The sequence below is a fragment of the Pipistrellus kuhlii genome, unplaced genomic scaffold (genome assembly GCF_014108245.1).
Source record: "Pipistrellus kuhlii isolate mPipKuh1 unplaced genomic scaffold, mPipKuh1.p scaffold_m20_p_13, whole genome shotgun sequence".
NCBI classification, from domain to species: Eukaryota; Metazoa; Chordata; class Mammalia; order Chiroptera; family Vespertilionidae; genus Pipistrellus; species Pipistrellus kuhlii.
Window position 1 is genome coordinate 36,817,612 of NW_023425438.1, and position 27,500 is coordinate 36,845,111.

Here is a 27,500-nt window from a genome sequence, read left to right on the forward strand (position 1 = left end):
TAATTGGTGACATCCCTGTGTGCCCACCGTGAAATGCAACTTCCGGACAAGCTTCCTAGTTCTCTCTTGTCCATCCAACCTGGCCTAAACCATTCTTGAGCAGAAACTGTGAGGCCACCACTGGCTGGAAAAGAAGCTCCCAAGGAACCCTGAGCCCAAAGGCTCATGCCAGCCTTGTTCTCTCGGAAGCTTTGGAACTCCTCAGGGTTCACAGCTCTTTCCTTGGTTATGTTTTTTATTTTTTAAAAATATATATATTTTATTGATTTTTTACAGAGAGGAAGAGAGAGGGACAGAGCGTCAGAAACATCGATGAGAGTCATCGATCAGCTGCCTCTTGCACACCCCCTACCAGGGTTGTACCCATAACCAAGGCACATGCCCTTGACCGGAATCGAACCCGGGACCTTTTAGTCCACAGGCTGACGCTCTGTCCACTGAGCCAAACCGGTTCGGCTATAAAATATATTTTTATTGATTTTAGAGAGGAAGGAAGGGGGAGAAATAGAAACATCAATGATGAGAATCATTGACTGTCTACCTCCTGCATGCCCTACACTTGGTATCGAGCCCACAACCTGGGCATATGGGTTGACCAGGAATCGAACTGTGACCTCCTGGTTCATTGGTTGATGCCCAACCACTGAGCTATGTCAGGCGGGCTTTCCCTGGCCCTGTAACAGTCTCTGGTAGCTACAAAACTCATCCTGCAGATAAGGACATGGCCACATGGGGAAGTTAAATGATGTGTCCAGCTTGTGGTTGTGGCAGGGAGTGGGCAGTACCCATGTTGGAGTGGGCAGTACCCATGAGTCAGGAGGCTGACTTAATAGGTAACCCATTGAGGCCTCCTCTTGGTGGTTGCTCTGGGCCAGGTACCCTGCCTGCATGGCTGCTGTCCTTGCCCAGTCTCTGCATGTGCCACTTGTTACAACATCTTACTATTTATGCACTGACAAGCCCCGGGCAAGATGAAATCTAGACTATAACATATCCAATTTTTCAAAGCCTTTCAAGGCCTCAGTGCAATACCACCTCCTCCAGGGAGGCACCCAGGATTCTCCTGGCTCGCATTAGTCCCTCCTCGGAGGCACAGCGCCTGGTTAGGTCTGCTAGCACACTCACTCAGCCAGGTCTGTGCGCAGTACTCAGCTCCTCACGTAGGGCCTTGTGACTCCTGGAGAGCAGCTGCCTATCCTGAGCACCAGAATGCCTGGGCTGGGTGCAGACAGGGGCTCTGAAGTCTTTGTGCCTTTTCTGGTCCAACCTCCATGCAGAATGGGACAGTCGTCTTCACGCTTTCCTGTGCCTGAAAGACAGACACCTGGGTCCCATCCATAGAGGTCCCAAACGTCAGCATTGATCGCCTATTTCCATTTCGGAAACACACTTTGAGAGACACTGGTGGGAGATGTGAAAGGCGAAATCAGTGTGGCCTTCCCCGCCTTTCCCAGGGGCAGTTCATGCTGGAGTTTGGGGCTGAGCTGATGCTTAGAGGGGGAGGCCGTTAGGATCGGACCCAGAACTTACTGATCACCTAGCTGGGGGTAGCCAACCTGGCTGCACATCAGAGTCACTTGGGGAGCTTTAAACACATTCACTGCCGGCCTCCCTGCCCCCTTCTCTCTCCTGGAGGAGGAGCCCAGATACTGGGGCTTCTAAACAGACTCCAAATGTGTCAGATGTGCTGAGATGTGCCTGAGAACCCTTGAGGGCCCCCCCCCCCCCCCCCTCCCCCCCCCCCCCCCACACACACACGGCACAGATGGGACTGTGGCCTGCTCGCAGAGATGCCAGCCTCGCCCTGGGCTGGGCTCCCATACGGGGCCCCCAGCGCATGGGCCTGACTGGCCCCACTTTCCAAGCAGCTGTTCCCCCAGCATTCCAGCCTCAGATGTAATTTCAGGACCTGCCTCCCAAAATAGACTGTGAGCTTTGGGAGGCCTGACCCCGGGGGTACTTTTTTGGTTTCCCTGTCTCAGGCTTCAGGGCAGAGGGGATGAATGAATCTTTATCATTCCCTTGTTCCTGTACTAATTGGTTAACTAAAACTACCTTGAATGGTCTTTGTGAAGGAGCAGCTCAATGTCTTGTAGCATGTAGTGATCTGTCCTTTGTTCTGCCCTGCCCGTTTCCTGTCCTGTAATGTGATGATGTCCCTCCATTCATGCATTTAGTTCATTGGACACATTTTTGTTGAGCACCTACTAGAGGCTGGGTGATGTTCCAGATGTTGGCAATGCACCCAAGAACAAAACCTGAAGCTTGAGCTTATTTCCTTGACGTTCTGTTCTCCTGTATCCCCACCTGGTGAATTTCTTTTGGCTTCCCAGGGGCCACAAGCCAGAAAACGGAATCACTACTGTCTCTTCTCTCTCCCTCCTCCCTCCCTGTGTCCCTCCAGCTAACCCCGCTCCTTTCTCCCCCGCTTCTCTCTTCCATCTCCTGGGAGGTCTCTAGACTTTTACACAGGAGCCTGGGGGAATCTCATAGAACTGCCTGAAGGTTGAGATACAACTGAGGAACAGACCTGACTCCTCTTTGTAGGGAAGGTGGGCTAAGGAGATACTGGATTCTCTGGCTTTTTAAACATTAGAGGTGACCTTAAAGCACTGACAATAGTCTTCTGCTTTCTTTTTGAGAACTTAATATGCACTCAGTGTATAAAAGGATATATTATAGAGGGGTGTGTGGCAAGAGTAATAAATGGCCCCAAATCCTGGCACTTTGAATTAATTTTCAATAATTTGACATATATTCTCTAAGATTTTTTTCCTATTAAAATAAAGCCATTTTAGTTGTGAAATTTAAGACCCAAGTAAAGGACTTAAAATACAAATGTATGCTGTAATGCAGGGATTCTCACCTGGGGGTGATTTTGTTCTTTAGGGGGGGGACATTTGGCATTGTCTGGAGACATTTTGGGTTGTCATCACTGGGTGTGGTGTGGAGGGGGCGTGTGCTCCCACTATTGGCATCTAGTAGGTAGAGGGCAGGGATGCTACTAAACATCGCACAGTGCGTAGTCCGCTCCCACAATAAATATTCAGCCTCAGTGTTAATAGTGCCCACATTGAGAGACCCTGCTTTGATGGACAAATTATTAAGGGAATACCCACATTATCACCAGGTCAAGGAATGGAGTCTTTGGGCCCCACCTTCTGACCGGAGACCTCCAGACCCTTTGCCTTTCTCTCCCAAGTCATAGCTTCTCTCAAATGCTTGTCAGTTTACATTTTCACTCAGCAGTACACCAGGGGCATTTTTCTAAGTCAGCCAGTGTTCTCCACACCTTTTAAAATTGTCTGCATAGTGTTTTAATGTATGGATGTACCATAATTCAGTTATACAGCTTCCTACTGATGAATATTTAGGTTCTACCAAATGTTTTATATTTACAGTCAATACTTAAATGATACTGTCACTGTTAGAATTATCCTGGTGTCTAAATCCTTGCCCACATATTTAATTATTATTATTTTTTTTGGTATATACCGGAAGTGACACTGCTGTGTCGGAGGTGTACATATTTAAGGCTTTGCTGCATTTTCCAAATTGCTCTCCTGAAAATCTGTACCGACTTTACCCTCCCATCAGCAGAGTATGGGGGCTTGTTTTCTTATACTAATCCTGCTAACATAAAGCAGTATCTATTTAATAATTTCTTAGGTTCAAATAGCATTTGTGATATCTCCAAATTATTACCTATTTGAATTTATTTTTACTGAATTGCTTTTAAAAAAATTACTGATATTTTTAGAAAGAGAGAAAGGAAGAAGGAGAGGGAGAGGGAGAAGAAGAAGAGAGAGAAATATGGATGGGAGAGTAGAACATTGATCGGCAGCCTACTGCATGCCCTCTAGTAGGGACTGAGCCTGCAACCTGGGCATGTGTCCTGACTAGGAATGGATCTGGCAACCTTTTGGTGCATGGCACAACACCCAACCAACTGAGTCACACCGGCCAGGGCCCGAATTGCCTTTTAATTTACCCATTAAGAGAGGGCTTCAGTGCTTGTCTTTTTCTTAATTAGTTGCAGTGCTCTTTATATATATATATTAAGAACGTTACCATTTCATCATAGATGTTTCAGATGTCTTCCCCAGTTCTAATTGGCCTTTTGAGCTTCAAGATTACCCCTCTCAGAGTACATTCCAGCATCACCCCTTCCTGGCTGCGTGTTTCCGGGAAAGTGTGGTTTCAGTGAGGATTTGGAAAGATGGAGATGGAGTAGGAGCTTTTGAGGGTGAGGAGGGCAGGGCTTCTGTTGGGCAGGGCGGGAAATGACAGCTGCCCAGTTCTTGGGGTGCCCAGGCCCGAGTCCTGTGTATTGGGGGATCTGTGCCAGGATGCAGAGCAGACGGCCCTTCGGCAGGAGCCAGGGCTGCCTTTTTCTCCTTTCAGTTGCCTCTGCCTTTGGTTTTTGCTGACATTCCGAATGTCTGTCAGGGTCTTTGTCTGCCGGGTGTTCTAATGAACTGTCCAGAAAGTGCCCAGCCTTCCTTTTAAGGCTGAATTTGTTTCTCAGTAAACTGAGGAACAAATGAGAGGCAGCCTGCAGGCCCTGCAGGGCTGCACAGCTCCCGACAGCAAGTGCGGGAATTCCCCCTGGACAGAGACAGCTGTCCCTCTGGGTTCCTGGCACCCCCAGCCATGCACCCCTGTCAGAACCCGAGACGTCCTCTGCCACTCCCCAACCCCTTCCTCACTGGGACACTGGCCTGGACCCAGCCCCACAGCCTGTGTCCTCTCATCTTTCACCTGGACTTTAAAATTTTTTTGTGATAAAATTTACCATCGTAACCATGTTTAAGTGTACAGTTCAGTGTCATTAAGTACATCCATACCATGTGCAACCACCACCACCATCCATCTCCAGAACTCTTTCATCTTCCCCAACTGAACTCTATCCCTGTCAAATAATTTCTCCCCGTTCTCCCTCCCCAAGCTTATTTCACTTCGTATAATGTCCTCAAGGCTCATCCATGTTGTAGCTTGTATCAGAATTTCTTTCCTTTTTAAGGCTGAATAATACTCCATTGTATGTACATCTCACATTTTGTTTATCCACTTATCTATCGGTTGATGCTTGGGCTGTTTAAACGTTTTAACTACTGTGAATAATGCTGCTGCAAATATGGGCATTTAAAAATATATTTTATTGATTTTACACAGAGAGGAATTGAGAGGGACAGAGAGTTAGAAACGTCGATGAGAGAGAAACATCGATCAGCTGCCTCTTGCACACCCCCTACTGGGGATGTGCCCGCAACCAAGGTACATGCCCTTGACCGGAATCGAACCTGGGACCTTTCAGTCCGCAGACTGATGCTCTATCCACTGAGCCAAACCGGTCCCGGCAAATATGGGCATTTAAATATCTCTTTGGGTCCTTGCTGGATTTTTAAAAATATATATATATTTCTTTATTGATTTCAGAGAGGAAGGAAGTGGAAGAGAGAGATAGAAACATCAGTGATGAGAGAGGATCATTGATCAGTTTCCTCCTGCACGTTCCCTACTGGGGATTGAGTTCGCAACCCAGGCATGTGCCCTTGGCCGGAATCGAACCTGGGACCCTTCAGTCCACAGGCCAACACTCTATCCACCGAGCCAAACTGGCTAGGGCCCTGCTGGATTTTCATATAGCCTGTGCCTGTCCCTGCTTTTAGGTGTGGAGACCCCTGGGCCTCTCTGTCTCTCTGGCACATCCCTCCAGCAGAGTAGCTGCACTTCTTACATGGACATTCAGGGCTTCTGGGGGCCCGTAGAAGCTGCTGGCCCTCCTTTGGCTCCAGGGCTGGACCAGATCAATGTGGGGGGCACCATGCAAGGATGTGATTGCCGGGATGCTGGTTCAGTGGGCCAGTCTTGGGAATATCAGGTCCTTTCCCGACACCTTCAGCTCCAGGAAGTGGGGTTGCTTCTTTCTCTGATTGGATAGGAGGGCAGGGTGGCTGTGGCATCTGCACCCCCTTTAACTGATCCTGCCCCAGACTTGTACCAAGCACATAACAGGTACAGGAAAAGGTCTGTATACTTTTGAACATCATTCTCCTCATGAAAGTCAGTGTCCCTCACACACTAGGGACAGCAACTCTAAGTGTTGAGTTGTTTCACTCTTGGGGCCTTAAAATTATTTTTATTGTGATAAAATATACGTTAACCAACTTTACCATTTTAAATACAATTCAGTGGTATTCAACACATTCACATTGTGGTGCAAGCATGCCCATTATCCATCCTTAGAACTTTCTTATTATCCCAAACTGAATCTCCATCCTCATTACATAACAACTCCCCACTCTTCCTGCCCCAGCCCCTGGTAACTTTATTCTACTTTCTGTGTCTATGAATTTGACATTCCAGGTACCTAAGTTGAATCATATAGTATTTGTCCTTTTGTGTCTGGCTTATTTCATTTAGAATAATGCTTTCAGTGTTCATCTGGAAGCGTGCATCAAAATTGCCTTCCTTATTAAGGCTGAATAATATTCAATTTTAATGGCTATTTCACATTCTGTTTATCCATTTATCTGTCCATGGACATTTGGGCCTTGGTGCCTAGAGATGCAGAGGGAAATGGACCAGTATTCCTCAGCCTTTCCTTAAGCATCCTTCATCAGGCATGAAACTCTCCCACGGTACAGACTGTGGTGTGCACCCTCTGAGCACCTGCCTTAGAGTTTGTCTTCTCCGTGACCCCACCGGCCCCAAAGATCCCATTGTCATCAGTGTCACAAAACCCAGTGTTTCATCTGCTTCCCAAATGTATTGTTACCTTTATAATTGAGTTGAGGGGGCGGGGGGGGGGGTTTGGGGGTCTGTCCTGTCTTGGCTACTGAAGATTGATATGGGCTGGGTGCTTCCTTCCACACTGTAACCACTGTGTGTGTCCAGACCCTGGGGGGCTAACAAGCATCTTGGGCCTCTGAAAGGTATCTGTCCCCACCAGATGGGCCCAGACCACTGGGGGCACAGTACCTGGCCACTGGTAGGGGGATGTTACTAGGTGATGAGCAGAAGGGCTCCTTATGCAAGGCCATGGCCACATCTGGCATTTAGGTGTCAGGATGTACGTGGGGCTCTTGTCAGTGGAGATTGCTCAGCCAGGTGGTCCCAGCTGGGACAGGATGATCTGGCTCCTGACCTGTCTCTGAGGCCCTCCTCACGTCCCCTCCCTCAGCCCATGGTCTTTATTGGCGTTGGCTTCAGCGGGGACCAGGACCGTGTTCTACGCCATTCCTGCCACACACCTTGGCTCTTGGCACTCAAAGGCCAGGATGGGGATTTCTTTGTTCTCTAGTTCTCCTCGGACAATCTTCCTTTAAGGCAATATTTTCAAACTTTTTGGACTGTTACATACAACAAGATTCATATTTTACATTAAGTTGTGGTACGCTTAGATGCATATATATGTGAAAATATAATCAAAAGTGTTTTTAAACAGATATACTTTTATTGATTTCAGAGAGGAAGGGAGAGGGAGAGAGAGATAGAAACATCAATGATGAGAGAGAATCATCAATATAATCAAAAGTTTTAAGTAACAGGACTTTTCTGACCAAAGACATACTCTGAGATTTTCTTCTCTAGTCTGCTCTGTCATTAAAAAAGACAGATTGGTCAACTTACTCAATTGATGTCATGGTCCTCTGAGCCTCGCCAGCACAGCCAAGGGTTTGGCGAGCCTGGGGGAGGGCCAGTGAAGGATGAAGAATAAAGATAGACAAAGACAAAAAGCTGGGTCTGGGTGGATCTTCTATGCCTGGCTAAGGCCACAGAAGAGACTCAGACTGCAAAGCTGATGCTTTATGTATAATCAGAGGCAAACAAGGCAATTTATAATGTTCTTGTAAGTTTCACTTGTTTTGGCAGCACTTGCTGCCCACTAGCTACCCAGGAAAGATCTGGGTAACAGTCACAAGATCAAGCTTAATTATGCTGAGAGGACTGTGCCCTCCAAGCTGGGACTTGTTTGTGACTTTGCCAGCAGGTCAGTCTGAGGCTTAACCCTATAACCGCTTCCCACAGCCCTCTATTGGGTCCCAATGAATAGACTGAAAATCACCACCATTCAGTCATGGGACATTGTGGTCTAGGACTGTGGGGTTGAGTTGTGTGGGTTAGGCTTGAGGAAACAAGTGAATTGCCACGGGGAACAGAAGAGTAGGTGTATTCCTTTTCACTGATTTTTCAGTCTGGAGGATCACCCCATGACTTCAGCACCATTCCCATGAACGCCTGCTGGTCCCCAATATTCTGCTGAGCAACCCCGGGAGGGGGCATAGCCCTCCCTAACCCCAGCTGTGAGCTCTTCCGTATCTTTAATTATTGAGTCTATTATATGTGCATAAAACCACATCTCTTAAGGCCAGAGTTGATTAGCAAGGACAGGACAAATCTAAATTCACGATGAGGAAGGAACTGTTTCCTAATTAGCAGCGTACCTTCCTCTTTCTCGGCGCCTGTAAGGCATGTGATTGTGTTGGGTTACTGTTTCATTTCTTTCTTGCTCCTCTTTGGGGCTTTAGTGCCCATCAGTGACCCCTCAGTGCCATCCAGAGGGCCCAGAGTTGGCCCTTGTAACCAGGACTTCGTGAAACCTAGTTGAGGGCCATTGTTCCCGTCATCCTCAGGGAAGGCAGGAAATGGAAACTATTTGAAAGCCATTTTGCACAGGGCTTGGCACACAGACGCCCCTTAATTAATAGTAGTCAGGAGCACCAGGAAGTGCTTCCAACTGCATGACTCCAGAGAGGCTGCAGATGGAATTTTCCATGTCACTCCTGTAGATCCCAGGAATTGATAGAGGAGGGGACACAGATGCTTAGATAGCGTCTTATATCCTTTCAAACCCCGTACAGTAGACACTCACCATGATTAACTTATCGCTGAGAGAACTAAGGCCTAGAGATGTTATAAGCCCTCCCCAAGGTCACACAGGAGTTGTTTGAATGACTCCAAAGCCATGTGTCTGATGCCCGCTGGAGCCACACCAGCAGAGCCCACCAGAGATTTAGGGTGGTTCTGTCAGGGCAGACATGGGCCATTTTGATAAGAAAACTGGGTTCCTCCCAGGACGTCCCTCCCCTGTGCTTCCTCTCATCCCCTCCATTCGTTGACGCACAGCCATATTGTTAATGCAGTCTAATGGCGTCCTCTGAGAACAGTGATTCCATCCTCCGGTGAGGAAGTGAACGTGCAGCCAACTTGGAAAAGGACTCATTCATTCAGCGCCCCGTTACTGGGGACCTCGCTATATATTGGGTTACTAGCATGGTAAGGCATGGTGTCTGCCCTCTGAAGTTCATGGTCCAATTGGGAGGACAGCCATAGAAGCACAGTTATCCTGCTGTCTGGTACCTGTGGTCACAGCGTACAACTCTAAGGGAGGCTTCTCAGAGGAGAAAATGAGCTGGGTATTGAGGAATCAGTAGGGGTTCACTAAATGCTTCTGGGTGGGGCACAGAGGGGAGGGGAGGGTGGTAAACTTACGTTTAATGAGTATGCTGTGTGTTGGGCACCTCACGCATCCTATCTTGTCTAATTTTCACAACAACCCCACGGGGAGGCATTATTATGATCTTACAGATGAAGAAACAGAGGCTAAAGTGTTTAATAAGGTCCTTAAGAGGTTTTCCAGTGTTGTGCATGGACCCCTGTCAAGTGTCCAGGACTCTTTGAGCAGGTCAGCAAGGTCAAAACTGTCCTCACAGAATCACTAAGATGCTACAATATTTACCTTTACACTGTGTTAACATCTACAGTGATAGCGACGGAAGGTGGTCAATAATTTTTTAAAATTATATTTTATTGACCTTTTACAGAGAGGAAGGGAGAGGGATAGAGAGCTAGAAACATCGATGAGAGAGATACGTCGACCAGCTGCCTCCTGCACAACCCCCACTGGGAATGTGCCCACAACCAAGGTACATGCCCTTGACCAGAATTGAACCTGGGACCTTTCAGTCCGCAGATTGATGCTCTATCCACTGAGCCAAACTGGTTGTGGCAGGTCCTCGATAATTTTTAAGAGTGACGTCCCTCCACTCCTCTTTCCCCTCCCCCCCCTCCGCCCTCCGGCCTCAAAAAAGTGTTCTATGGTGATCTGTGCCATTCCAAAGTTCAGGTTCTTTTCCTACATTCCTGGTTTGCCACAGGGGATGAGAGGGGGTTGGGAACTCACGCTCCCCCATTGGGGGATATTAGTCAGAATCTCCAAGGAGACTTGCCAAAGCTGAACAACCATTAAAAAAAAAAATATTTTATTGATTTTTTACAGAGAGGAAGGGAGAGAGGTAGAGAGCTAGAAACATCGATGAAAGAGAAACATCAATCAGCTGCCTCCTGCACACTCCCCACTGGGGATGTGCCCAAAACCAATGTACATGCCCTTGACCGGAATTGAACCTGGGACCCTTGAGTCCGCAGGCTGACGCTCTATCCACTGAGCCAAACCAGTTTCGGCTGAGCAACCATTTTCAACAGAACTGCCTTAGAATCTGCCAGGCCCTGCTCTGCCTCTCTCCCTCAGAAGTTTCTTTCACCACAATTTTCCTTTCCTCGCTCTTTCTCTGTTGTTTCTCTCCTCCAGATCCCCCCCCCCCCCAAAACCCTGCTCGTGTCCTTGACCCCTCTCTGCTTTCCTCTGTTTTCTGCTCTGAAACATCCCAGATGGGGCTGGCCCCTCAGGAGGCTGCGCTTCATGGAAACCAGATAAGCGCTGACACAGCTCTGCTTCCGAGGAGGCCCGGGGTCCTGGGAGAAGTTTCCCAGGCTTGAGGGGCTCTCATGGTCCAGACTCTGTGAAAGCTGAGCAGTGCAGGCGGAGACCAAGGGCTTCTCCTGGGGAGCCTCACACAGGTGGGGTTGAACATATGAATTCTGTGTCTGGTTGAACATACTTAGTCACCCATTCGAACACAACTATTGCTGTTGGGGTGCTTAATGGAAGAGTGGGACATGCTTAGCAGCTTCTCATCCACGCCCTCGGCCCAGGGCTCCAGAGGAAGGCTCTGGCTGCCATCTGGGGCGCTGTGGGTCTGCTCACCACCACAGTGTCAGTTCTTGTTGTCTGTCTACCCCGATCATTCTGCGTTACCTCGTCCCAGCCCTCGGGAACACATAAACCTGCCTTGGGAAAGCCTGCTCAAACAGACCCCTTCAAGGCCAGGGTAAGCTGGACCCTTTAAAATCTGAAATAGCCCGGCTGGCGTGGCTCAGTGGTTGAGCATTGACCTATGAACCAGAAGGTCACGGTTCGATTCCCGGTCAGGGCGTTTGCCGCAGTTGGTGGCTCAGTCTCCAGTGTGGGGCGTGCAGGAGGCAGCTGATCCATGATTCTCTCTTATCATTGATGTTTCTTTCTCTCTCTCTTCCTCTCCCTTCCTCTCTGAAATCAATAAAAATACGTTAAAAAAATAAAAATTGAGATAAAATTCACATGCTCTAAAATTCACCAATTTAACTATTTAAAAGTGTATATTTTAAATAGTTTTTAGTATATTCACACTGCTGTGCAATCATCATCACTATCTAACTCAGACCATTTCATCACCCCGAAAAGAAACCTCTGTTAAGCCTTTACTCCCCAACCCCATGTCCCCCTATCCCCTGGAAAGTACTTATCTGTGGATTGCTTATTCTGGACATTCATGTAAATGGAATCACATAATATGTGGAGGAGGATGGCTTGAAAAAGAAAAATGGAATCTTTTCAACGAAGATCATTCATTCTTAGAGTCAGAAAATGTGCGATTGAAAAATGTTATTTAGAAAGTCAGGAATAACAATTTCAAATCATTAAGAAGAGTCATCCTGAGTATTTTCCTTTAAAAAACAGCCTTCTGCTGGGCTGCTGCTTCTCCATCCCAGAGCTGAGAGGAGTCAGTGATGGCGCTGGGCAGCCAGGCGGACGGGTGGGGTTCTCAGGGCAGCCGCTGGTTTGTAAGGTTTCCTTGGCAGGTGAGCTGCAGGGCGTGTCTGAGAGGCTGCCCCTCTCGAGGGGAGGAGCAGGGCTGGGACTGTCTCTCACTCCCTCGTTGTGTCTCTCACAGGGGTGAAGAAGAGAACCAAAGTCATCAAGAACAATGTGAACCCTGTGTGGAATGAGGTATGTGGTTTCTTCCCCCTCCCTCTTCTCTCTGCTGCCACTGCCTCCGTAGGGACAAGTCAGGGGCTCATGCAAAAGGGGCTTTCTCTGTGGCATTTTCAAGGAGGGGAGGCATGCTGGTCCTGGGTGTCAACTAAATCCTCCTGGCGCTGGGAACCTGGGAGGACGGGTGGTGGCCTGGTGTGCCAGGCAAACAGAGTGGGCGTGGCCTGGGGAGGAGTCAGTGTCTATCTCTGTTCCCTCCGGCTCTGCCAGCCAGGTAGAGGGTGGTGAGGGGCTCTCTTGCCTGTCTTGTCGGCCTTACGCAGGGCATTCTCCCAGGTGCACCAGGTCCTCCTCTGGCTCCTGCCGGCCTCTTGCCCTTAACCAGCTCCCTTCATGGGCCTCCCTGGTGGTCCTTGGGAAGTCCTGATGCCTTCTGTCAACGGGGCTGGGCTGCACGGGGAAGCCTTTGCTCTGAGGAAGGTCCTGGGGCCTCTGGCTGGGCCTCCCCAATGGGGCACTGACTCCTGCTGCCCAGCAGGGAGGGGCCTGGCTTCTGGCTGAGCACATTGGTCTTGGCCCCTGAGGACCCCGCAGGACCCCGGGCATTTTCCCCAGTGGCGCTCCGAGGCCTGGTGATCGGTGGGATTGAATTGGGGAGAGGTGATGGGAGTCTGGCCTTCTCCCTTCTGTTGCCTTCAGCTCTCACTGTTACCCTGAATCTTTGGGACCCTGCCATTCCTGTATTCATTCATTCATTCATTCATTCATTCATTCACTTACTCATTTACCCATCCATCCACCAGCATCATTTAAGGATGCCTGCTCAGTGTCCTCGGGGACCAGGGTGAACGAGACAATCTCTTCTCGGCGGCCACAGGTTAAGTGAGATGTCCTTTCTCCTTTTCTCCCAGGGCTTTGAGTGGGACCTCAAGGGCATCCCCCTGGACCAGAGCTCTGAGCTTCACGTGGTGGTCAAGGACCATGAGACGATGGGGAGGAACAGGTGAGGCGGGCCAGGGGGTCTCTGTGGCCTGTAGGTACAGGTAGGCTCGTGGGGGACATATATTCCAGAATCTGGGCCCGGAGAGCTTGTGTTTTCACTCAGCATTTACCGAACACCTGCCTCTCCTGGCTGCCTGGCTGCAGCCGCAGAGACGCAGCCCTGGGTGAATCTGAGAGCCGCCCAGGCTGCAGGGAAGGCGATGGACTGGAGTCAGGTGTGCACGTGTTGGCACAGACAGCCTGTGGACCAGGGAGTGGGGAGGAGAAGGCGCTCTGTGTCCTGCTCCAGCCCAGGGACGCCTGGGCGTGGTTCTCTCTCCTCGCCCTGCCCAGTCTGGAGAGGGCAGCGCACACTGCCACACTGTGGGAGGCAGGCATGCCTCCAGCAGGGAGCTCCCAGGAAGGCTTCATGGAAGAGGTGGGCCTGGAGGTGAGATTTGTGGTTTGGAGGCCGGTTCCCACTGACTGCATTCCTCTCTGGTGCTGTTTTCTGTTGGTATTTCACGTAGGTAGCAGGGGAGGGTTGCTAGACAGGGGGAATAGCGGATGCAAAATTGTGGTGATCCCTTCTCTTGTCATTGAGCTCCTGGGCCTTCTATGTGCTTTGTATGTGTATAGGGGTGGGGAGTGGGCAGGACTGATGGGCATGCAGAGGGTCCTGTTGATGGTGGGTAGCGTGGCCTGGAGGCAGATGCAGCTTGCAAGGCTGCACAGCTGTGACTGTGAGGGGCTCAGCAGTGTCTGCTGGGCAAGGTGGGGTTCAGGTGCGGCCGTGGTAGGTGCCAGCAGGGGTGGATTCATGCTCTGGGCGCCATTTACTGAGGTCTGGGCGCAAGGATCAGGCATGGTGGCCTTGCTGTTCTGTGATCTGCTCACAGGGGAGCCTTTGTGTGGGAACTGGGTCAGTGGCGTCAGAGTCCTGGGAGGCCTGGCTGTGTTATCTTGTGGAGGCGGGGTGGGGGGGAGTTAGGAGGTGAGAGGAGGGAGGAGAGAGAGGGAAGAAAGGAGGATTCAGAGACCTGGGGAAGGCTGGCAAGGCTCTCAGGCTGCAAAACAGCCGGGAAGTTTGAAAACTTAAAAGCCTTGCAAGAGAAACCCAACTGCTACTGTTTCTCTGTGGTTCTGCTGGCCATGGGTGCAGGGCATGGTCTGTGTGGGGTCCCTTCCACTGGCCCTTCCCAAGGTGGGGCTGTGAGGAGTGGGGGCCAGGGCCTCAGCAGTCCCAACCTGCACAGGGGGCAGGGGCTAGCGTCCGCTCACACAGGCAAACATTGTGTAGAAAACACAGCACCTCCAACAAGAACAAATGGTGGGCCTACAGGCCAGGAAGGGAGTGATTCTGAGCACTGGGTAGTCCTGGAGGGCTTCCTGGAGGGGGCGGGGCCCACTCAGCCTGACTTAAGAGGCTGGAGTAGGCTTTAGAGAGGTGAGGAAGGGAGGGCATCTGGTGCCTGGGTATGGAGGCAGCCAGGCTAAGGCCTTATAGGCGGGACTAAGTCACATGACAAGTGAGCCAACTGAGAAGACAGCAGTGGGCCCAGCTGATGTTTTCTGAGAGATTAGCCAAGGGTCTGGCCTTGGCCTGAGTCTTTATGTACAAGATCTTTTAAAATCAGTTACATGCTACTATTACAATTGTCATCATTACAGGTGGAGAAACTGAGGCTCTGACAGGATGGGTAATTTTCTCCATGGCTAGTGACAGCAGAGCTGTGGTTGGAGGGCCCACCTGCAACTTGCTTGTGGTCATTCCACCTTGCAGAGCCTCCTGGAAGCCCTAGGAGGGGCTGGGACCTTCTGGAGAGTTCAGTTGCTTGAAGATGCTGGAGTGGAGGGAGAGAGCTTAGCGAGGCAAAGGCAGGGCAGCCTGGTTACTGAGAGGAAACACGTGTTTCATTTTCAAGCTCAGATGCAGCATTTTGCAGACCCTGCGGGGAGAGTTCTAGGACCTTAAAGGCAGCATGAGAGCAGGGGCCATAAGCATACATTTGATCAATTCAGGGGCCAGGCTGGCCTTCAGGGTGACACCAGGCCAGCGCCACACATGGCCTGTCCTGGCCGTGGGTCAGAGGTCACAGCAGGGGTCAGGCTGCACTGCTCCTTGGGGCCCTCTCATTGGCCCCTGTGGGCGTCCTCCAGCTCCTGGAGGGAAGTTGGCTCCCAGAAAACCAGTTCCCACGTGACTAGTTCACTACGGGGCCAGGGTGCTAGAAACCAGTTCCTCAAATATCGGTTTACAAGAGAGCAATTCACACAAGTTCCCAACTTACCAGAAACTACTTTCCAATAACCATTGGAATAGAATTTTTGAGTTTTCCAGACATTTATCTCCGTTTTGCATTCCCAGCAATTAAAAATTAAACATTGGTCAGTTGGTTAGAGCTGTGGTCGGCAAACCGAGGCTCGCGAGCCACATGCGGCTCTTTGGCCCCTTGAGTGTTCTGACACCACTTCTTCAAAACAGACTCTCCCAGGCCGAAAACCGACTTCTGCTCATGGGCCACGAAGTTTCAGTCTCACTGTACGTGCTCGCCTGCGTGTGGTATTTTGTGGGAGAGCCACACCCAAGGGGCCGAAGAGCTGCATGTGGCTCCTGAGCTGTGGTTTGCCGACCACTGGATTAGAGTGTCACCCTTGATGCACCAAGGTTGTGGGTTTGATCCCTGGTGAGGGCACATACAAGAAGCAACCAATGAATGCATAAGTAAGTGAACAAATTGGTGTTTCTCTCATTCTCTCTCTCAAATCAATAAGTAAAAATTCAAAAATTTAACTATGAGTTAAATCAAATTCAAATGTAAACTTAGATTTATGAATATCTGAAGCATTTCAGAGGTTGCCCAAACAACACTGCCACCTGTGGGAATGATAGAACTCTGGTATCGGTGTAGGCGCCAATGGGTGCCCAGCTTGGACAGCAGTTTGCTTGGATGTTGGATGCCTGAGGGTGCGTGTCCACTTTACACATGAAATCTGAGAAAAGAAGTTGAGATGAAAAATTCTAAAGCGATGAAAGTAAGAAACCTTCCGGGAAGTGACAAGAGTAACCCTGTGACATTTTTCATTTTGAAAGAGAAAATGGGAACAGTTCAGTGAGCTGAGTTGAATGAGCATTTTATTTTATCTTATTTAAAAAAATATATATTTTATTGATTTTTTACAGAGAGGAAGAGAGAGGGATAGAGAGTTAGAAACATCGATGATAGGGAAACGTCGATCAGCTGCCTCTTGCACCCCCCCCCCCCCCCCACTGGGGATGTGCCCACAACCAAGGTACATGCCCTTGACCGGAATCGAACCTGGGACCCTTCAGTCCGCAGACTGACACTCTACCACTGAGCCAAACCGGTTTCGGCTGAATGAGCATTTTAAATAGCACACCTCCTCACTGCCCCCCAGCCATCACCCACCCGGCAGGCAGCCAACAGGGAAGTAACAGGCATGGCAGTGACCGAGGTCACCTGATGGTCCTCAGAGCTTCTGTGAAGTGCCACGGGGTGGCCGTGCAGCACCCCCCTTCATTTCTGGGGTTTTGGGTGTGTGTCCTGTGAGCTCGTGACTGGTGTACTAGGCCACAGCCCTCCACCACTGCTCATGCCCCGGTCTCCCTCTATCCGGCCTCCTCTCGCTCTCCCTGACCTCCCGCCTCGGCCTCCGTCTGTGCCTTGCTTATTCGTTAGTCTCAAAGTCTTTCGAGTTGCTTTTTTTGTCCTTCCTCACCCCCCTTTCCTCACCCCCCTTTCTCTCCACCAAGTCTCCCCACTTCTCTTCTCTCTTTCTCCAGGGCTTTTGGGGCACTTGACACTGTGTGTTTCCTTGTCCACTGTCAGTTTGGGGTGACCTCGCTGTACTAGGCTGGTCCACTGGCCTGGAGTGGGGTCTTGGAAAGTCCTGGCGGGGGGACAGGAGGAAATCTCAGGCTGGGAACTGCCTCCTGGCTTCTCAGCACCCCACCCACCCTCAGCCCGAGGGACCCCAGAGCCAACCGCAGGGGTGAATACACTTTGTGTTGATAACATCGGGTTGGAAATGCACAAAAAAGGAAACTCCACTCATTGTAAATCCAGCTGGAGGTCCTGGACTCCCATCCCAGGTCGCACTGAACAACGAACTTCCTGTTTATTCGTGGTGTCTCAGAGGGACGCTGGAGGGGAGGGAACCCTGACCCCTGACCAGCTGTTTTGACCCCTGGGATGGTTGGTCCACAGGTTCCTAATCCAGCCACACCATCCATAGCATTCTGGGCAGCTCTTACAGACACTGTCTGCCCCCACCCAGGATTCGGATCTCATTGGTTGGGGTCGAGGCTGCCACCATGACAAACTCCCAGGCTTTGGGTATTTCCATGTGCAGCCTGGGCTGAGACCCCCTCATCGCGACTCCGACCAGGGCCACCCAGGAGAACTTTTCGAGATGATGGAACTGTGTTGGCTTGTGCAACTGAGGGACGGAACTTACCTTTTATTTAATGTAAATATAAATAGTTAACGTGTGGTGGCTGTGTGCTGGACAGTGCAGGTCTAGGTTTTTGGGCCAGTCTTCCAGTCCTGCCTGCATATGAGAAGGGCCTGGAAGCCATCCCTGGCCGGGCGCTGCAGCAATCGGCTGAGAGGACGAACTGGAGTCGGAGGCAGGCATGAGCACTTCTTGAAACTGCCCAGGGGAGGCCAGTGTGCACCAGGGTTGTGCAATGCGGGCCTTTCTGCCAGGAATTGCTTTCTATTTTCTTCATGGATTAGCTCAAGGACAAATATAATTCGGTCGTAGTTTATGTATGAAATTGTTGGTGGAAAGGATCACCATAGAATAATTGTGGCTCAGACTGCATATGGTAAACTTGATAAGGAAATTAAAACTGACTGAAGAAACTTTTTTTAAAATAAAATATATTTTATTGATTTTTTTTACAGAGAGGAAGGGAGAGGAATAGAGAGTTAGAAACATCGATGAGAGAGAAACCTCAATCAGCTGCCTCCTGCACACCCCCCACTGGGGATGTGCCCGCAACCAAGGTACCTGCCCTTGACCGGAATCGAACCTGGGACCCTTGAGTCCGCAGGCAGATGCTCTATCCACTGAGCCAAACCGGTTAGGGCCTGACTGAAGAATCTTGCTGGCAGCTGTAAACACTCACCTGGAAAAAATGGGTTTTAATAGAAATAATTGGACCAAAGAAAACTCAAAATGGGAGGGATCCAAATTTGTTATGAACTCCCAAAAGGAAAACAAATTTGAGCTAAGTCTCTGTTGGGGAACTTAAGCAGAGAGCAATTGTATCCGTGGCAATGATTTTGGTAAAATAAAAATGAAGATTAAGAAAAAAGGAAAGTTTGATTGCGTTGTTTAGAAAATGTGTCAAATCAAACGGGGTTATTTTGTTCTGGAAAATGCCTTCCTGGTGAAAATTAATTAATGTAAGTGTATTTTTGGTTTAAATGTCTGGTATGTACAAGCATGGAAGCAGAAGTCTCCATGGAGTCAAAGCACCCACCTGCCAAAAAGCATCAGGGTCAGAATGCTCACCTTGACAGCGGCCCCTCACTGGCCAGGCCTAGCCAGGCCCAGGGCCTGTGGCCAGCTTCCTCAGAGACACATACAGGATACTCAATGAAGTGCCTGGGACTCACTTAAACGATCCATTGTTTATCTGGAATGTAAACGTAACGGGGAATCCTACATTTGATCTGGCCAGCATGCCCAGGGTGACTGCCCAGCCCCCCGTGAGGAAGTGGAGAAGAGACCTAGATGTACACAGGAGCCGGTTAGGAGGCACTTGCTGCCTTTTAACAAGCTTTTCTCTAGGCATTCACCAAGGTGTTGCCCTTGGAATAGTGAAAACCCCTTAAAGCCCCATTTCCCTTTAGTGAGTCACCGAGTCACTATAAGGTTGTGAGTGCACGAATTCACGCACTGGTGGAGTCACTCGGCCTGGCCTGCACCCTCCCGTAATCTGGGGCCCCTCGGGGGATGTTGGACTGCCGTTTTGGCCCGATCCTTGCAGGCCAGGCCGAGGGAACCCACCGGTGCACAAATCCGTGCACTGGGCCTCTAGTATGCATGTAAGATCTTTGGTTAATCTCTTCCTACCCTCCTCCCTACCCTATTCCCTCTGAGATTCACCAGCCTGTTCCATGTTTCCATACCTGTGCATTGAGTGTCTTCCTCCTGGTGGTCAGTGTGTGTCATAGCTACTGGTCAAAAGGTCAAATGATCAGCTGGCCGCTTAGGCTTTTATATATATAGATAACTTAAAAAAACCCATACAAGTTAAAAATTATAAGTATTTTTATAGGCTCAAGTAAGCTCCATTTTTGGCTCAGTGGTAAGAACTGAAGGCTCCTGGGTTCAATTCCAGACAAGGGCATGTACCTGGATTGCAGGTTCCATCCCCAGCCCCAGTTGGGACGCTTGTGGGAGGCAACCAATAGCTGTGTCTCTCGTATCAATGTTTCTTTCTCTGTGTCTCTCCCCCTCCCTTCCATTCTCAGGATCAATGGAGAGACTATCCTCAGGTGAGGAGTAAGACAACAACAAAGTTATAACGGGAAAAGTGCAAGTTCTCCCTCCCACTCCCCATTCTTCCCTTCCCTCCAGTGGAGTCCATTGTTGACAATTTGGAACATATCTCCCTCGCCTTTTCCTAAGCAAATGCGAGTGTCTGTTTACGTACATGTGTATACATGTACCCACACAAAAGTGGGATCGTGCTCTACGTGTTGATCTGCACCTTGCTTTTGGTCACCTCATCATGAACCCATTTCATCAGGGTGTACTGATCAACCCGTTTTATTTTTATTTTTTTATTTATTAAAAAAAATTATCTATATCTATATCTATATCTATATCTATATCTATATCTATTTGTTATTTTACAGAGAGGAAGAGAGAGGGATAGAGAGTTAGAAACATCGATGAGAGCGAATCATCAATTAGCTGCCTCTTGCACTCCCCCTACTGGGGATGTGCCCACAACCAAGGTACATGCCCTTGACCGGAATCGAATCCTGGACCTTTCAGTCCGCAGGCCGACACTCTATCCACTGAGCCAAACCAGTCTCGGCTGATCAACCCGTTTTAAATGGCTGTGTGTATTTCACAAAGTGGGTGTGCCAGGCTTTACCCACTGCAGTACCCTTATTTTTAAAAAATATATTTTTGTTGATTTCAGAGAGGAAGGGAAAGGGAGAGGGAGAGAGAGAGGGGGAGAGAAAGAGAGAGAGAAGAGAGGGAGAGAGAGAGAAAGATCAACAATGAGAGAGAATCACTGATTGGCTGCCTCCTGCATGGCCCCTCCCCACCCCCACACTGGGGATCGAGCCTGTAACCCAGGCATGTGCCCTGACTGGGAACTGAACCATGACCTCCTGGTTCATAGGTTGATGCTCAACCAGGGAGCCACTTGGCCAGGCCCACAGAATCCTTACTGACTGCTATTTATTATTTATTTATTTTATATTTTATTGATTTTATACAGAGAAGAAGAGAGAGAGATAGAGAGTTAGAAACATTGATGAGAGAGCTGACTGCTATTTAGATTCTTTCCAATTTCTTGCTCTCTAGTGGTTATCCTTTGAACACCTTTATCCAATGTTTCTATGGAACATAGAAATAGTCCCTACACTATTTTTTCTTTTGGAGCAGTCTTTAGAACTGGGATTACTGGACCCAAGGGTAGGAGTATGTAACATTTCCCAGGTTATACCAGAGTACTTTTCAACACGTTGCCCTAATTTATGAGTACCAACAGAGTAAAATAAGTGTCTGTCAGTTTTTATTTTTATTTTTATTTTCGCTAGTGCCGTGGGGGGGAAATGGTTATCATATAATTTGTGTTTCCTTGGCTACTTGTAAAGCTGAGCATCTTTGCATGTGTTTTTTGCCCATTTGTATTTCTTCTTCTGCCGGCTACCTATCCTTATATTTTAGTTGCTTGTGTTTTTCTTATTCACTCATGGTAGTTTGTATATTTAACCCTCAGTCTGTTTTATGCTTGTCACCTGTCAGTTGCTTTGTCATTCCACACAGAAAGGGACACTCAGATGTGTGTGTGTGTGTGTGTGTGTGTGTGTGTGTGTGTGCCTGTGTGTGTGTTTGGACATTTAAAGAGGCAGAGAGGTGGTTTGCTGCAGCTACACGTTGGGGAATGTTTCGGCCCTGGGTTTCAGCGCACAGGTTGGCTGGCCCCCTTTCTGGAATCCTGGGGGCTCTCTGGGCAGGCGTATTTATAGTCCACCACTCCATTGTTCTCAGCCTACTTGGAAGTGCTGATGCTATCCTTATTTTCCGAGGATTTTTAAAACTATATTTTGTTCTGGATTCTATCCAGGGCATCCCTGGCTTTCAGAGTAGTTTTTGTTTCTCTCTCTGGATTGAAGTGGAAAACTATTTAGAGTGAGTCTCAGGCAGCCCCAGGGAATCGGATATTGGTGGGAAGGCTGCCAGAGGCCTGGCTGGCTCAGCGGGTGGGGATGTCCGGCTGTCCCTGGTTTCCTGGTCTTTGTGGCCAGGCAGGCATGGCTGAGGGCTGAGGGCTCACGGGCGTCTCCTCCCCCAAGTGTGTGCGTGTGTTCGTGTCTGGCCGGGGCAGGGGCGCGCTGGCTTTCCCGTCACGCCTGACGCGTTGAGAGGAAGGTGCAGCTGAGTCAGTGATGAATGTGTCCACATTTTTTAGTTGGTATGTTCTTTTCTTAGTTTAAAAGATAAAGAACGAGAAACTGCCCTGGCCGGGCCGCTCAAATGGTTGGAACGTCGTCCTGTCGCCAAAAGGCTCCAGGTTCCATTCAGTTGGGGCATTTACCCAGGTTGCTGGTTTGAGGTCAGGGTGCCTATGGGAGGTAACAGATGGATGTTTCTCTCGCGCCCCACTTTCTCTAAAACCAATAAAAACGTATCCTGCCGTAAGAATTAAAAAAAAAAAAAAAAAAAAAAAAGGGAGAAACTGACCCATGGAAACCTTTCTGGAGCTATTTTTTAGGAAATAATTTCAAAATTATAGAGTAGTTGCAAAAATAGAACAAAAAAATCCATGTACTGTTGTCAGGCCTGTACCTTACACCCGACCCTCTGTCTCTGCTCCCTCTCCCAGGGCACAGCCTTCACAGTCACCCCTGAGAACGCCAGTGCAGAGTGCAGACCAAGCATGTCCAACTCAGAGGCTCACACGGGCCAAACAAACAAGGTTTAAGTTTAGGTGGGCCACAAGAAAACACACAAAAGCTTCAATTTTCATAGAAACATAGGTTTATTTTGATAGAGACATGCTGAATACAAGGGGCTGAAATAAATGAGTAATCGTGACCATAAAATAATAGAACATTTTAATAATCTTTTTTTCCTTGAACATTAACTTAGCAGACACCCAATAACTGCACAAATTAGTAAGTGTAACGCAAATAAACCTATTTTTCTTATTCTCCGAAAGTGAAATATTTCCTAGTGCACACACCAAACTAGTCAGACCAAGACTAATGACGTGGCAATCGGCTGCTAAAATGTTTGCTGCTGTGGTATTAGTGGAGAGAAATGGTGGGCTTTTGCATAAGTCACGTAAGGGAAATGAACGCAACATGATTATAGTAATCAGTCATTATTGAACGTTGTAGTTTGTTATTGATAATTATGTATAATAGGATAGTGTAAAAATTAAGTTGTGAAATTTTAATTAAAACATTTCTTATATAGCTTTATATTGGCTGGCCGCAAAAATATTCGTTGTGGGCCACATGTGGCCCGCAGACCTCAAGTTTGACATGCTTGACTTAGAGGATAGGATGGGCCCACATGTAGGGCCACTAGGAAAACACCAGGGTGAGCCAGGAGGCAGAGGGACGAGGGGAGCCATGGGCAGAGCCTTTGCTGTGGCTTCCTTTGAAAAGGGCAGGCAAGGCAGGGTAAGAGTGTTTGGGATTGGCTAGCTTGGATAATTTTGGCAGGTTCTGGAGGGGAGTGGCTGTCTGGAGCTGTGTGGTACCTCCCTGGGGTGATCAGGGCAGAGGAATAGTGCCTGGAGTGTAGGAGCCCAAGTGGTGGGCGAATGGGCTTTGACTTGGCTGGTCTGCACTTGCAGGTGTAGAATTTACTATCTCTAGACATTGGCTAGCCCTGGCTCCAGACGCCAAAGCATCAAAATACAGAAGTGTCCTAGCTGCCCTGGGGTGTGGTACAAGGTAAGGTTTGGAGTCTGGCTCTGCCTGTTACTTGTGTGAAATCAGGCAGGTTAAATGCCTTCTGAGTCCCAGTGTCCTCGCTGAATGGTGGATTGACCAGTAACAGTACCCACCCCACAGGCTAGTGTGAGCTTAGGCCGGCCAGTGTACGGGAGGTATCGGCACTCCACCCCATACACACCGTCTATAGGAGGGCAGTGATCACTAGGAGCTAGTTCCATGAGGGCGAGGACGGTGTTTGGCTGGATGTGCTAAGTAAATATTGGTTGAATGAATACATTATAAGGTTTTTAAAGTTTTATGTTCCGTTTTTAGATTTAATTTTTGAGATGGTGAACATTTTTTGTGTGACAAAATCAAAAATGATAAGAAAAAAAAAATGCAGCAAAAATTTTCCCTGTCATCTTTGTCTCTCACTTGCCCCCTACTCACCCCTCCCCCATGGGTACCACTGTTCTTGGTGTCTTATCTATCTTTACAGAATTCTTATGTTATTGCTTAATCACCAACACAGATTCGGGCATGTCTCTCTTTTTAGGCAAAAGGTATTGTATTGATTTTTTAAGTAAATTAAAAAAATTGTGGTAAAAATACACACAACAGTTATCATCTTAACTACTTTTAAGCTTGTAGTTCATTGGTATTACATACATTCACATTAAATACATTGTCAAACCATCACCCCCACCCATCTTCATCACTCTTCCATCTGTAGAACAACACTCTAAACCAGTGGTCGGCAAACACATTAGTCAACAGTACAATGATTGAAATTTTTGAGAGCCAAATCTTTTAAAATTAAACTTCTTCTAACGCCACTTCTTCAAAATACACTTGCCCAGGCCGTGGCATTTTGTGGAAGAGCCACACTCAAGGGGCCGAAGAGCTGCATGTGGCTCGAGAGCCGCAGTTTGCCGACCAGGGCTCTATAAGCATTGAACAGTAACTTTCCATTTTTCCTTTTCCTTAGTCTCTGGCAACCATGGTATTAGACGCTCTGTCCAGGCTTTTTATCCCTCGAGGTATGGGTAGCCCATTGTACACACTCTTTTGCACGTTTTTTAAAAGAAGTTTTGAAGGTTTTGCCTAGAGAAGTTTGTGGTGTCCTTCCCATGTCCACAGCATGGTCCCCGCTGTATTTAAATATTTACCCCTCGGCCGCGATGGAATTCTGGGCTGCCTCCCGTGCTTTCTTTTTACAACGATGTAGAATGGTCCCATGTTCTAAAATGAAATTGTTTAGATTTCTTTGTGCTTCATTCAAATAAACATATTTGGCCACATTAATTCACTCCCCCACCCCCCCATATACACACACTGAAGGCTCAGATTTGGAGGCCACCACCCCACAGCTCTTTCCCATCGCCTGCAGGGCAGTGGCCCCGTGGAGGGTGGCTTTAGGAAGGAATGCTTTCTCCACGGAGGAAGAATGTGTGTCCTGTGAATGTGGAGACTGCTTTGGCCTCTCCCTCTCCTCTGCACGCCAGCTCTGTCTCCTTCTGTTTCTGGGATGGCAGCCGCTCTTTCAGCCCCTACGCTTCTCCTGCCCCCACATTCCAGGAGCTCCTGAACGCAGTCCAGCCCAGCAGGGAGGATGGTAAGGCATTGCTGGGGGGAGGGGGGGGGGCAGGAGGGCGGGGGAGGAAGGGGTCTGGGGAGGCCCAGAGAGCAGTGGCATTTTTCTGTGAGTAGGCTGCAGGAGGTGGGGTCAAAGCCCATGGGGGGTGAGGGGGGTTCTTTACAACCAGCAGGGCCTCTGCACACACCCAGAGCTGCTAGAGGAAGCCTGTACAGGCCCCCCAGACCCCCTAAGCACCTCCCTGTCTCATTTGATCCTCATTGAACCCCATCTGCCACACTTGGCCACTGGTTGGTGCCTACTGAGCGTGGGGCATATCTGGGCCTGAGGGTCTATTTCTCAGTCAAGTGTTGGGGCCTCCTATGCTCAAGGCCCCCAGAATAAAGCTTGGCTCCTGCATCTTCTGGGAAATGAAGGAACAGTGGCCATCAGGGTTTCCTGTGACCAAGCCCCAGACCCCTGCCGCCTCCCAAGGAGCCCTCCTCGGCTCCCTAGAGCAGTGTTGTGCTGCCCTCTCAGGGGCAGCCCCTCCCGAGGCTTGGTGCAGGCAGCCTGCCCACAGCCCTTCCTTCTAGGGGAGTGGGGGCCCGTGAAGCCACCAGCTCCTCAGGGGGACTCCCAGGGTCCACGGCGGGGTGGCAGGTGGGGCATTTCGTAGCCCAGAAAGACATTTGAGGGAGGAAATAACAAGCTGTCCTTCGTGGCCAGAGGTGCCTGGCTGGCAGGGGTGGGCCTGCCCTTCCTCCAGCATTTCCTCCCATTGTTCCCGCCCCCCCCCTTCCTGGAATTCTCCTGGGGGAGGGGGCGGCTGGGCGGGCGGGGCGCCAGCGAGGGAGGCCTGGGAGGTCTGGCTCCACTCTGTGCATGCGGCTGATGACCAGGCCTCCGCTCCCTCCGCTCCTCTGCCCGCCTGCCTCCCGCTCCCCCAGGCTGACCCCTCGGGGAATGTGGGGACACAGTTTCAGGACGGGCTCCCGAAGGGGAATTGTTCAAGCAGGTCTCTCCGCTCTGCAGCCTCCGTGTTCCCATGAAGGACAGGGTCACGCTGATCACCAGTGTCACATGGATATGCAGGTCCTCTATTTCCATTATCTGGCCGTTTTTTTCTCTTTTAAATCCTCACTTGAGTACATGCTTAGGGAGAGGAAGGGAGAGAGAGATAGTGTGTGAGAGAGACAGAGAGACAGACAGACAGATACAGAGACTGTGTGAAAGAGAAACATCCATTAGTTGCCTTCTGATAGATCCTCCCGGGTTTGGGAACCATTATGAAAGATGAAACAGAGAGGGCTGGATGCCAGGACACAGGCTTTATTGAAGAGAAGAGTACCACTGCCGGCTGCTTCCAGAGAGAGCAGAAGAGAGTGAGGGCCCGGGTACGAGCACCTTTAAGGGGAGGATAGAGGACGGGGCTTAGGGCACTCAGCACACGCTGATGGGTGGTTTCATGTAAGGCCTATGATTGGGGACCTAGGGATTTAGGAATGGGGGCCTAGGGTATTGGGCAGGTGCTGATTGGTGGTTCAGTGCTCAGGAATGTCTGGCTGCAGGCGGGGTTTACGTCTGTCCATCAACTGGAGGAAGGGAGGACCTTCTAAACGCTCCCTGACTGGGGATTAAACCCACAACCTGGGTATGTGCCGTGACCCGGAACCGAACTGGCATCACTTCGGTGCACGGGACAATGCTCAACCCCTCTGGTCTTTCCGACAGTGCCTGGGTCCTGAGGGCTCCTCAGGCAGCACACGGGGGGGCAGGATGAGACACGCCAGAGCCCTTAGTGAACTGTGGGACACGTTTGCTCCACACTCCAGAGGGTTAGAACACAAACCGCCCCAAATTCTAGAAAGCGTGACGCTACTACCATGGTCTCTACTAGAACCCAGAATGCGTATTAGTGGACTCCTGATTTTTTAGTCCTTTCTCTAAAGAGATGTTGGAAAAATGGGTGGGAACAGACACCAGGCGTGCTGCCTTGCCAGCGAGGGAACTGCCAGGTGGCCAATGGCCCGCTGGCTCCCAGAGAGATGGAAAAGGAGGGGCTTTGTTGGGCAGAAGCTTACATACGCAGCTAGTTTATTTATTTGGCATTGTAAACTGTGCATGACAAAACGTAACCAATGTAACGAGGGTCAGCAAAGAAAAGGTGTATGTGTTTATTTGAGCCACATTTAAAAAAAATATTTTATTGATTTCTTACAGAGAGGAAGGGAGAGGGGCAGAGAGTCAGAAACATCAATGAGAGAGAAACATCAATCAGCTGCCTCCTGCACCCCCCAACTGGGGATGTGCCTGAAACCAAGGTACATGCTCTTGACCAGGATCAAACCTGGGACCCTTCAGTCTGCAGGCCGACGCTCCATCCACCGAGCGAAACCGGTCACGGCTAGTGGAGCCACATTTTGAGGACGTGCCCAGAAGCAAGGTCTCAAGGGATTGGGAAAATGCTCCTGGGAGCGCCCACTTTGCAGTCCCTGTTGTGCATCCGGAATCAAAGGAGAACACGCAGGAAGGTGCATGGCCGCCCTCAGTGTGGAGGCGGGAAAAGGCAGCATGGGGAAATCTCTAGGACTGGATAGACTGCACATCAGACACATGCTTCTTTTACCCGGTGGGCACAGGAGGAGTGGTAGTGATGAGTGGGCACAGGAGG

General features: G+C 49.5%; 1 protein-coding gene and 1 long non-coding RNA gene across 23 annotated transcripts in view; one reads left to right on the plus strand and one right to left on the minus strand.

Moving 5' to 3' along the window:
- The window catches only part of DYSF (dysferlin), a 195,560-nt gene that overhangs the window by 16,244 nt on the left and 151,816 nt on the right, over positions 1–27,500 (plus strand). For all 22 annotated transcript variants that reach the window (XM_036435666.2, XM_036435678.2, XM_036435676.2 and 19 more), the window contains exons 2-3: positions 12,060–12,115; positions 13,012–13,103. In XM_036435666.2, the coding sequence (XP_036291559.1) occupies positions 12,060–12,115; positions 13,012–13,103 (148 nt within the window). The remainder of the gene's footprint in view (positions 1–12,059; positions 12,116–13,011; positions 13,104–27,500) is intronic.
- The window catches only part of LOC118717517, an 18,009-nt gene continuing 599 nt past the window's right edge, over positions 10,091–27,500 (minus strand). Inside the window, exons 2-3 of the long non-coding RNA XR_004987512.1 lie at positions 10,931–10,935; positions 10,091–10,101 (exon numbers count right to left, since the gene is read on the minus strand). This is a non-coding gene — a long non-coding RNA (uncharacterized LOC118717517). The remainder of the gene's footprint in view (positions 10,102–10,930; positions 10,936–27,500) is intronic.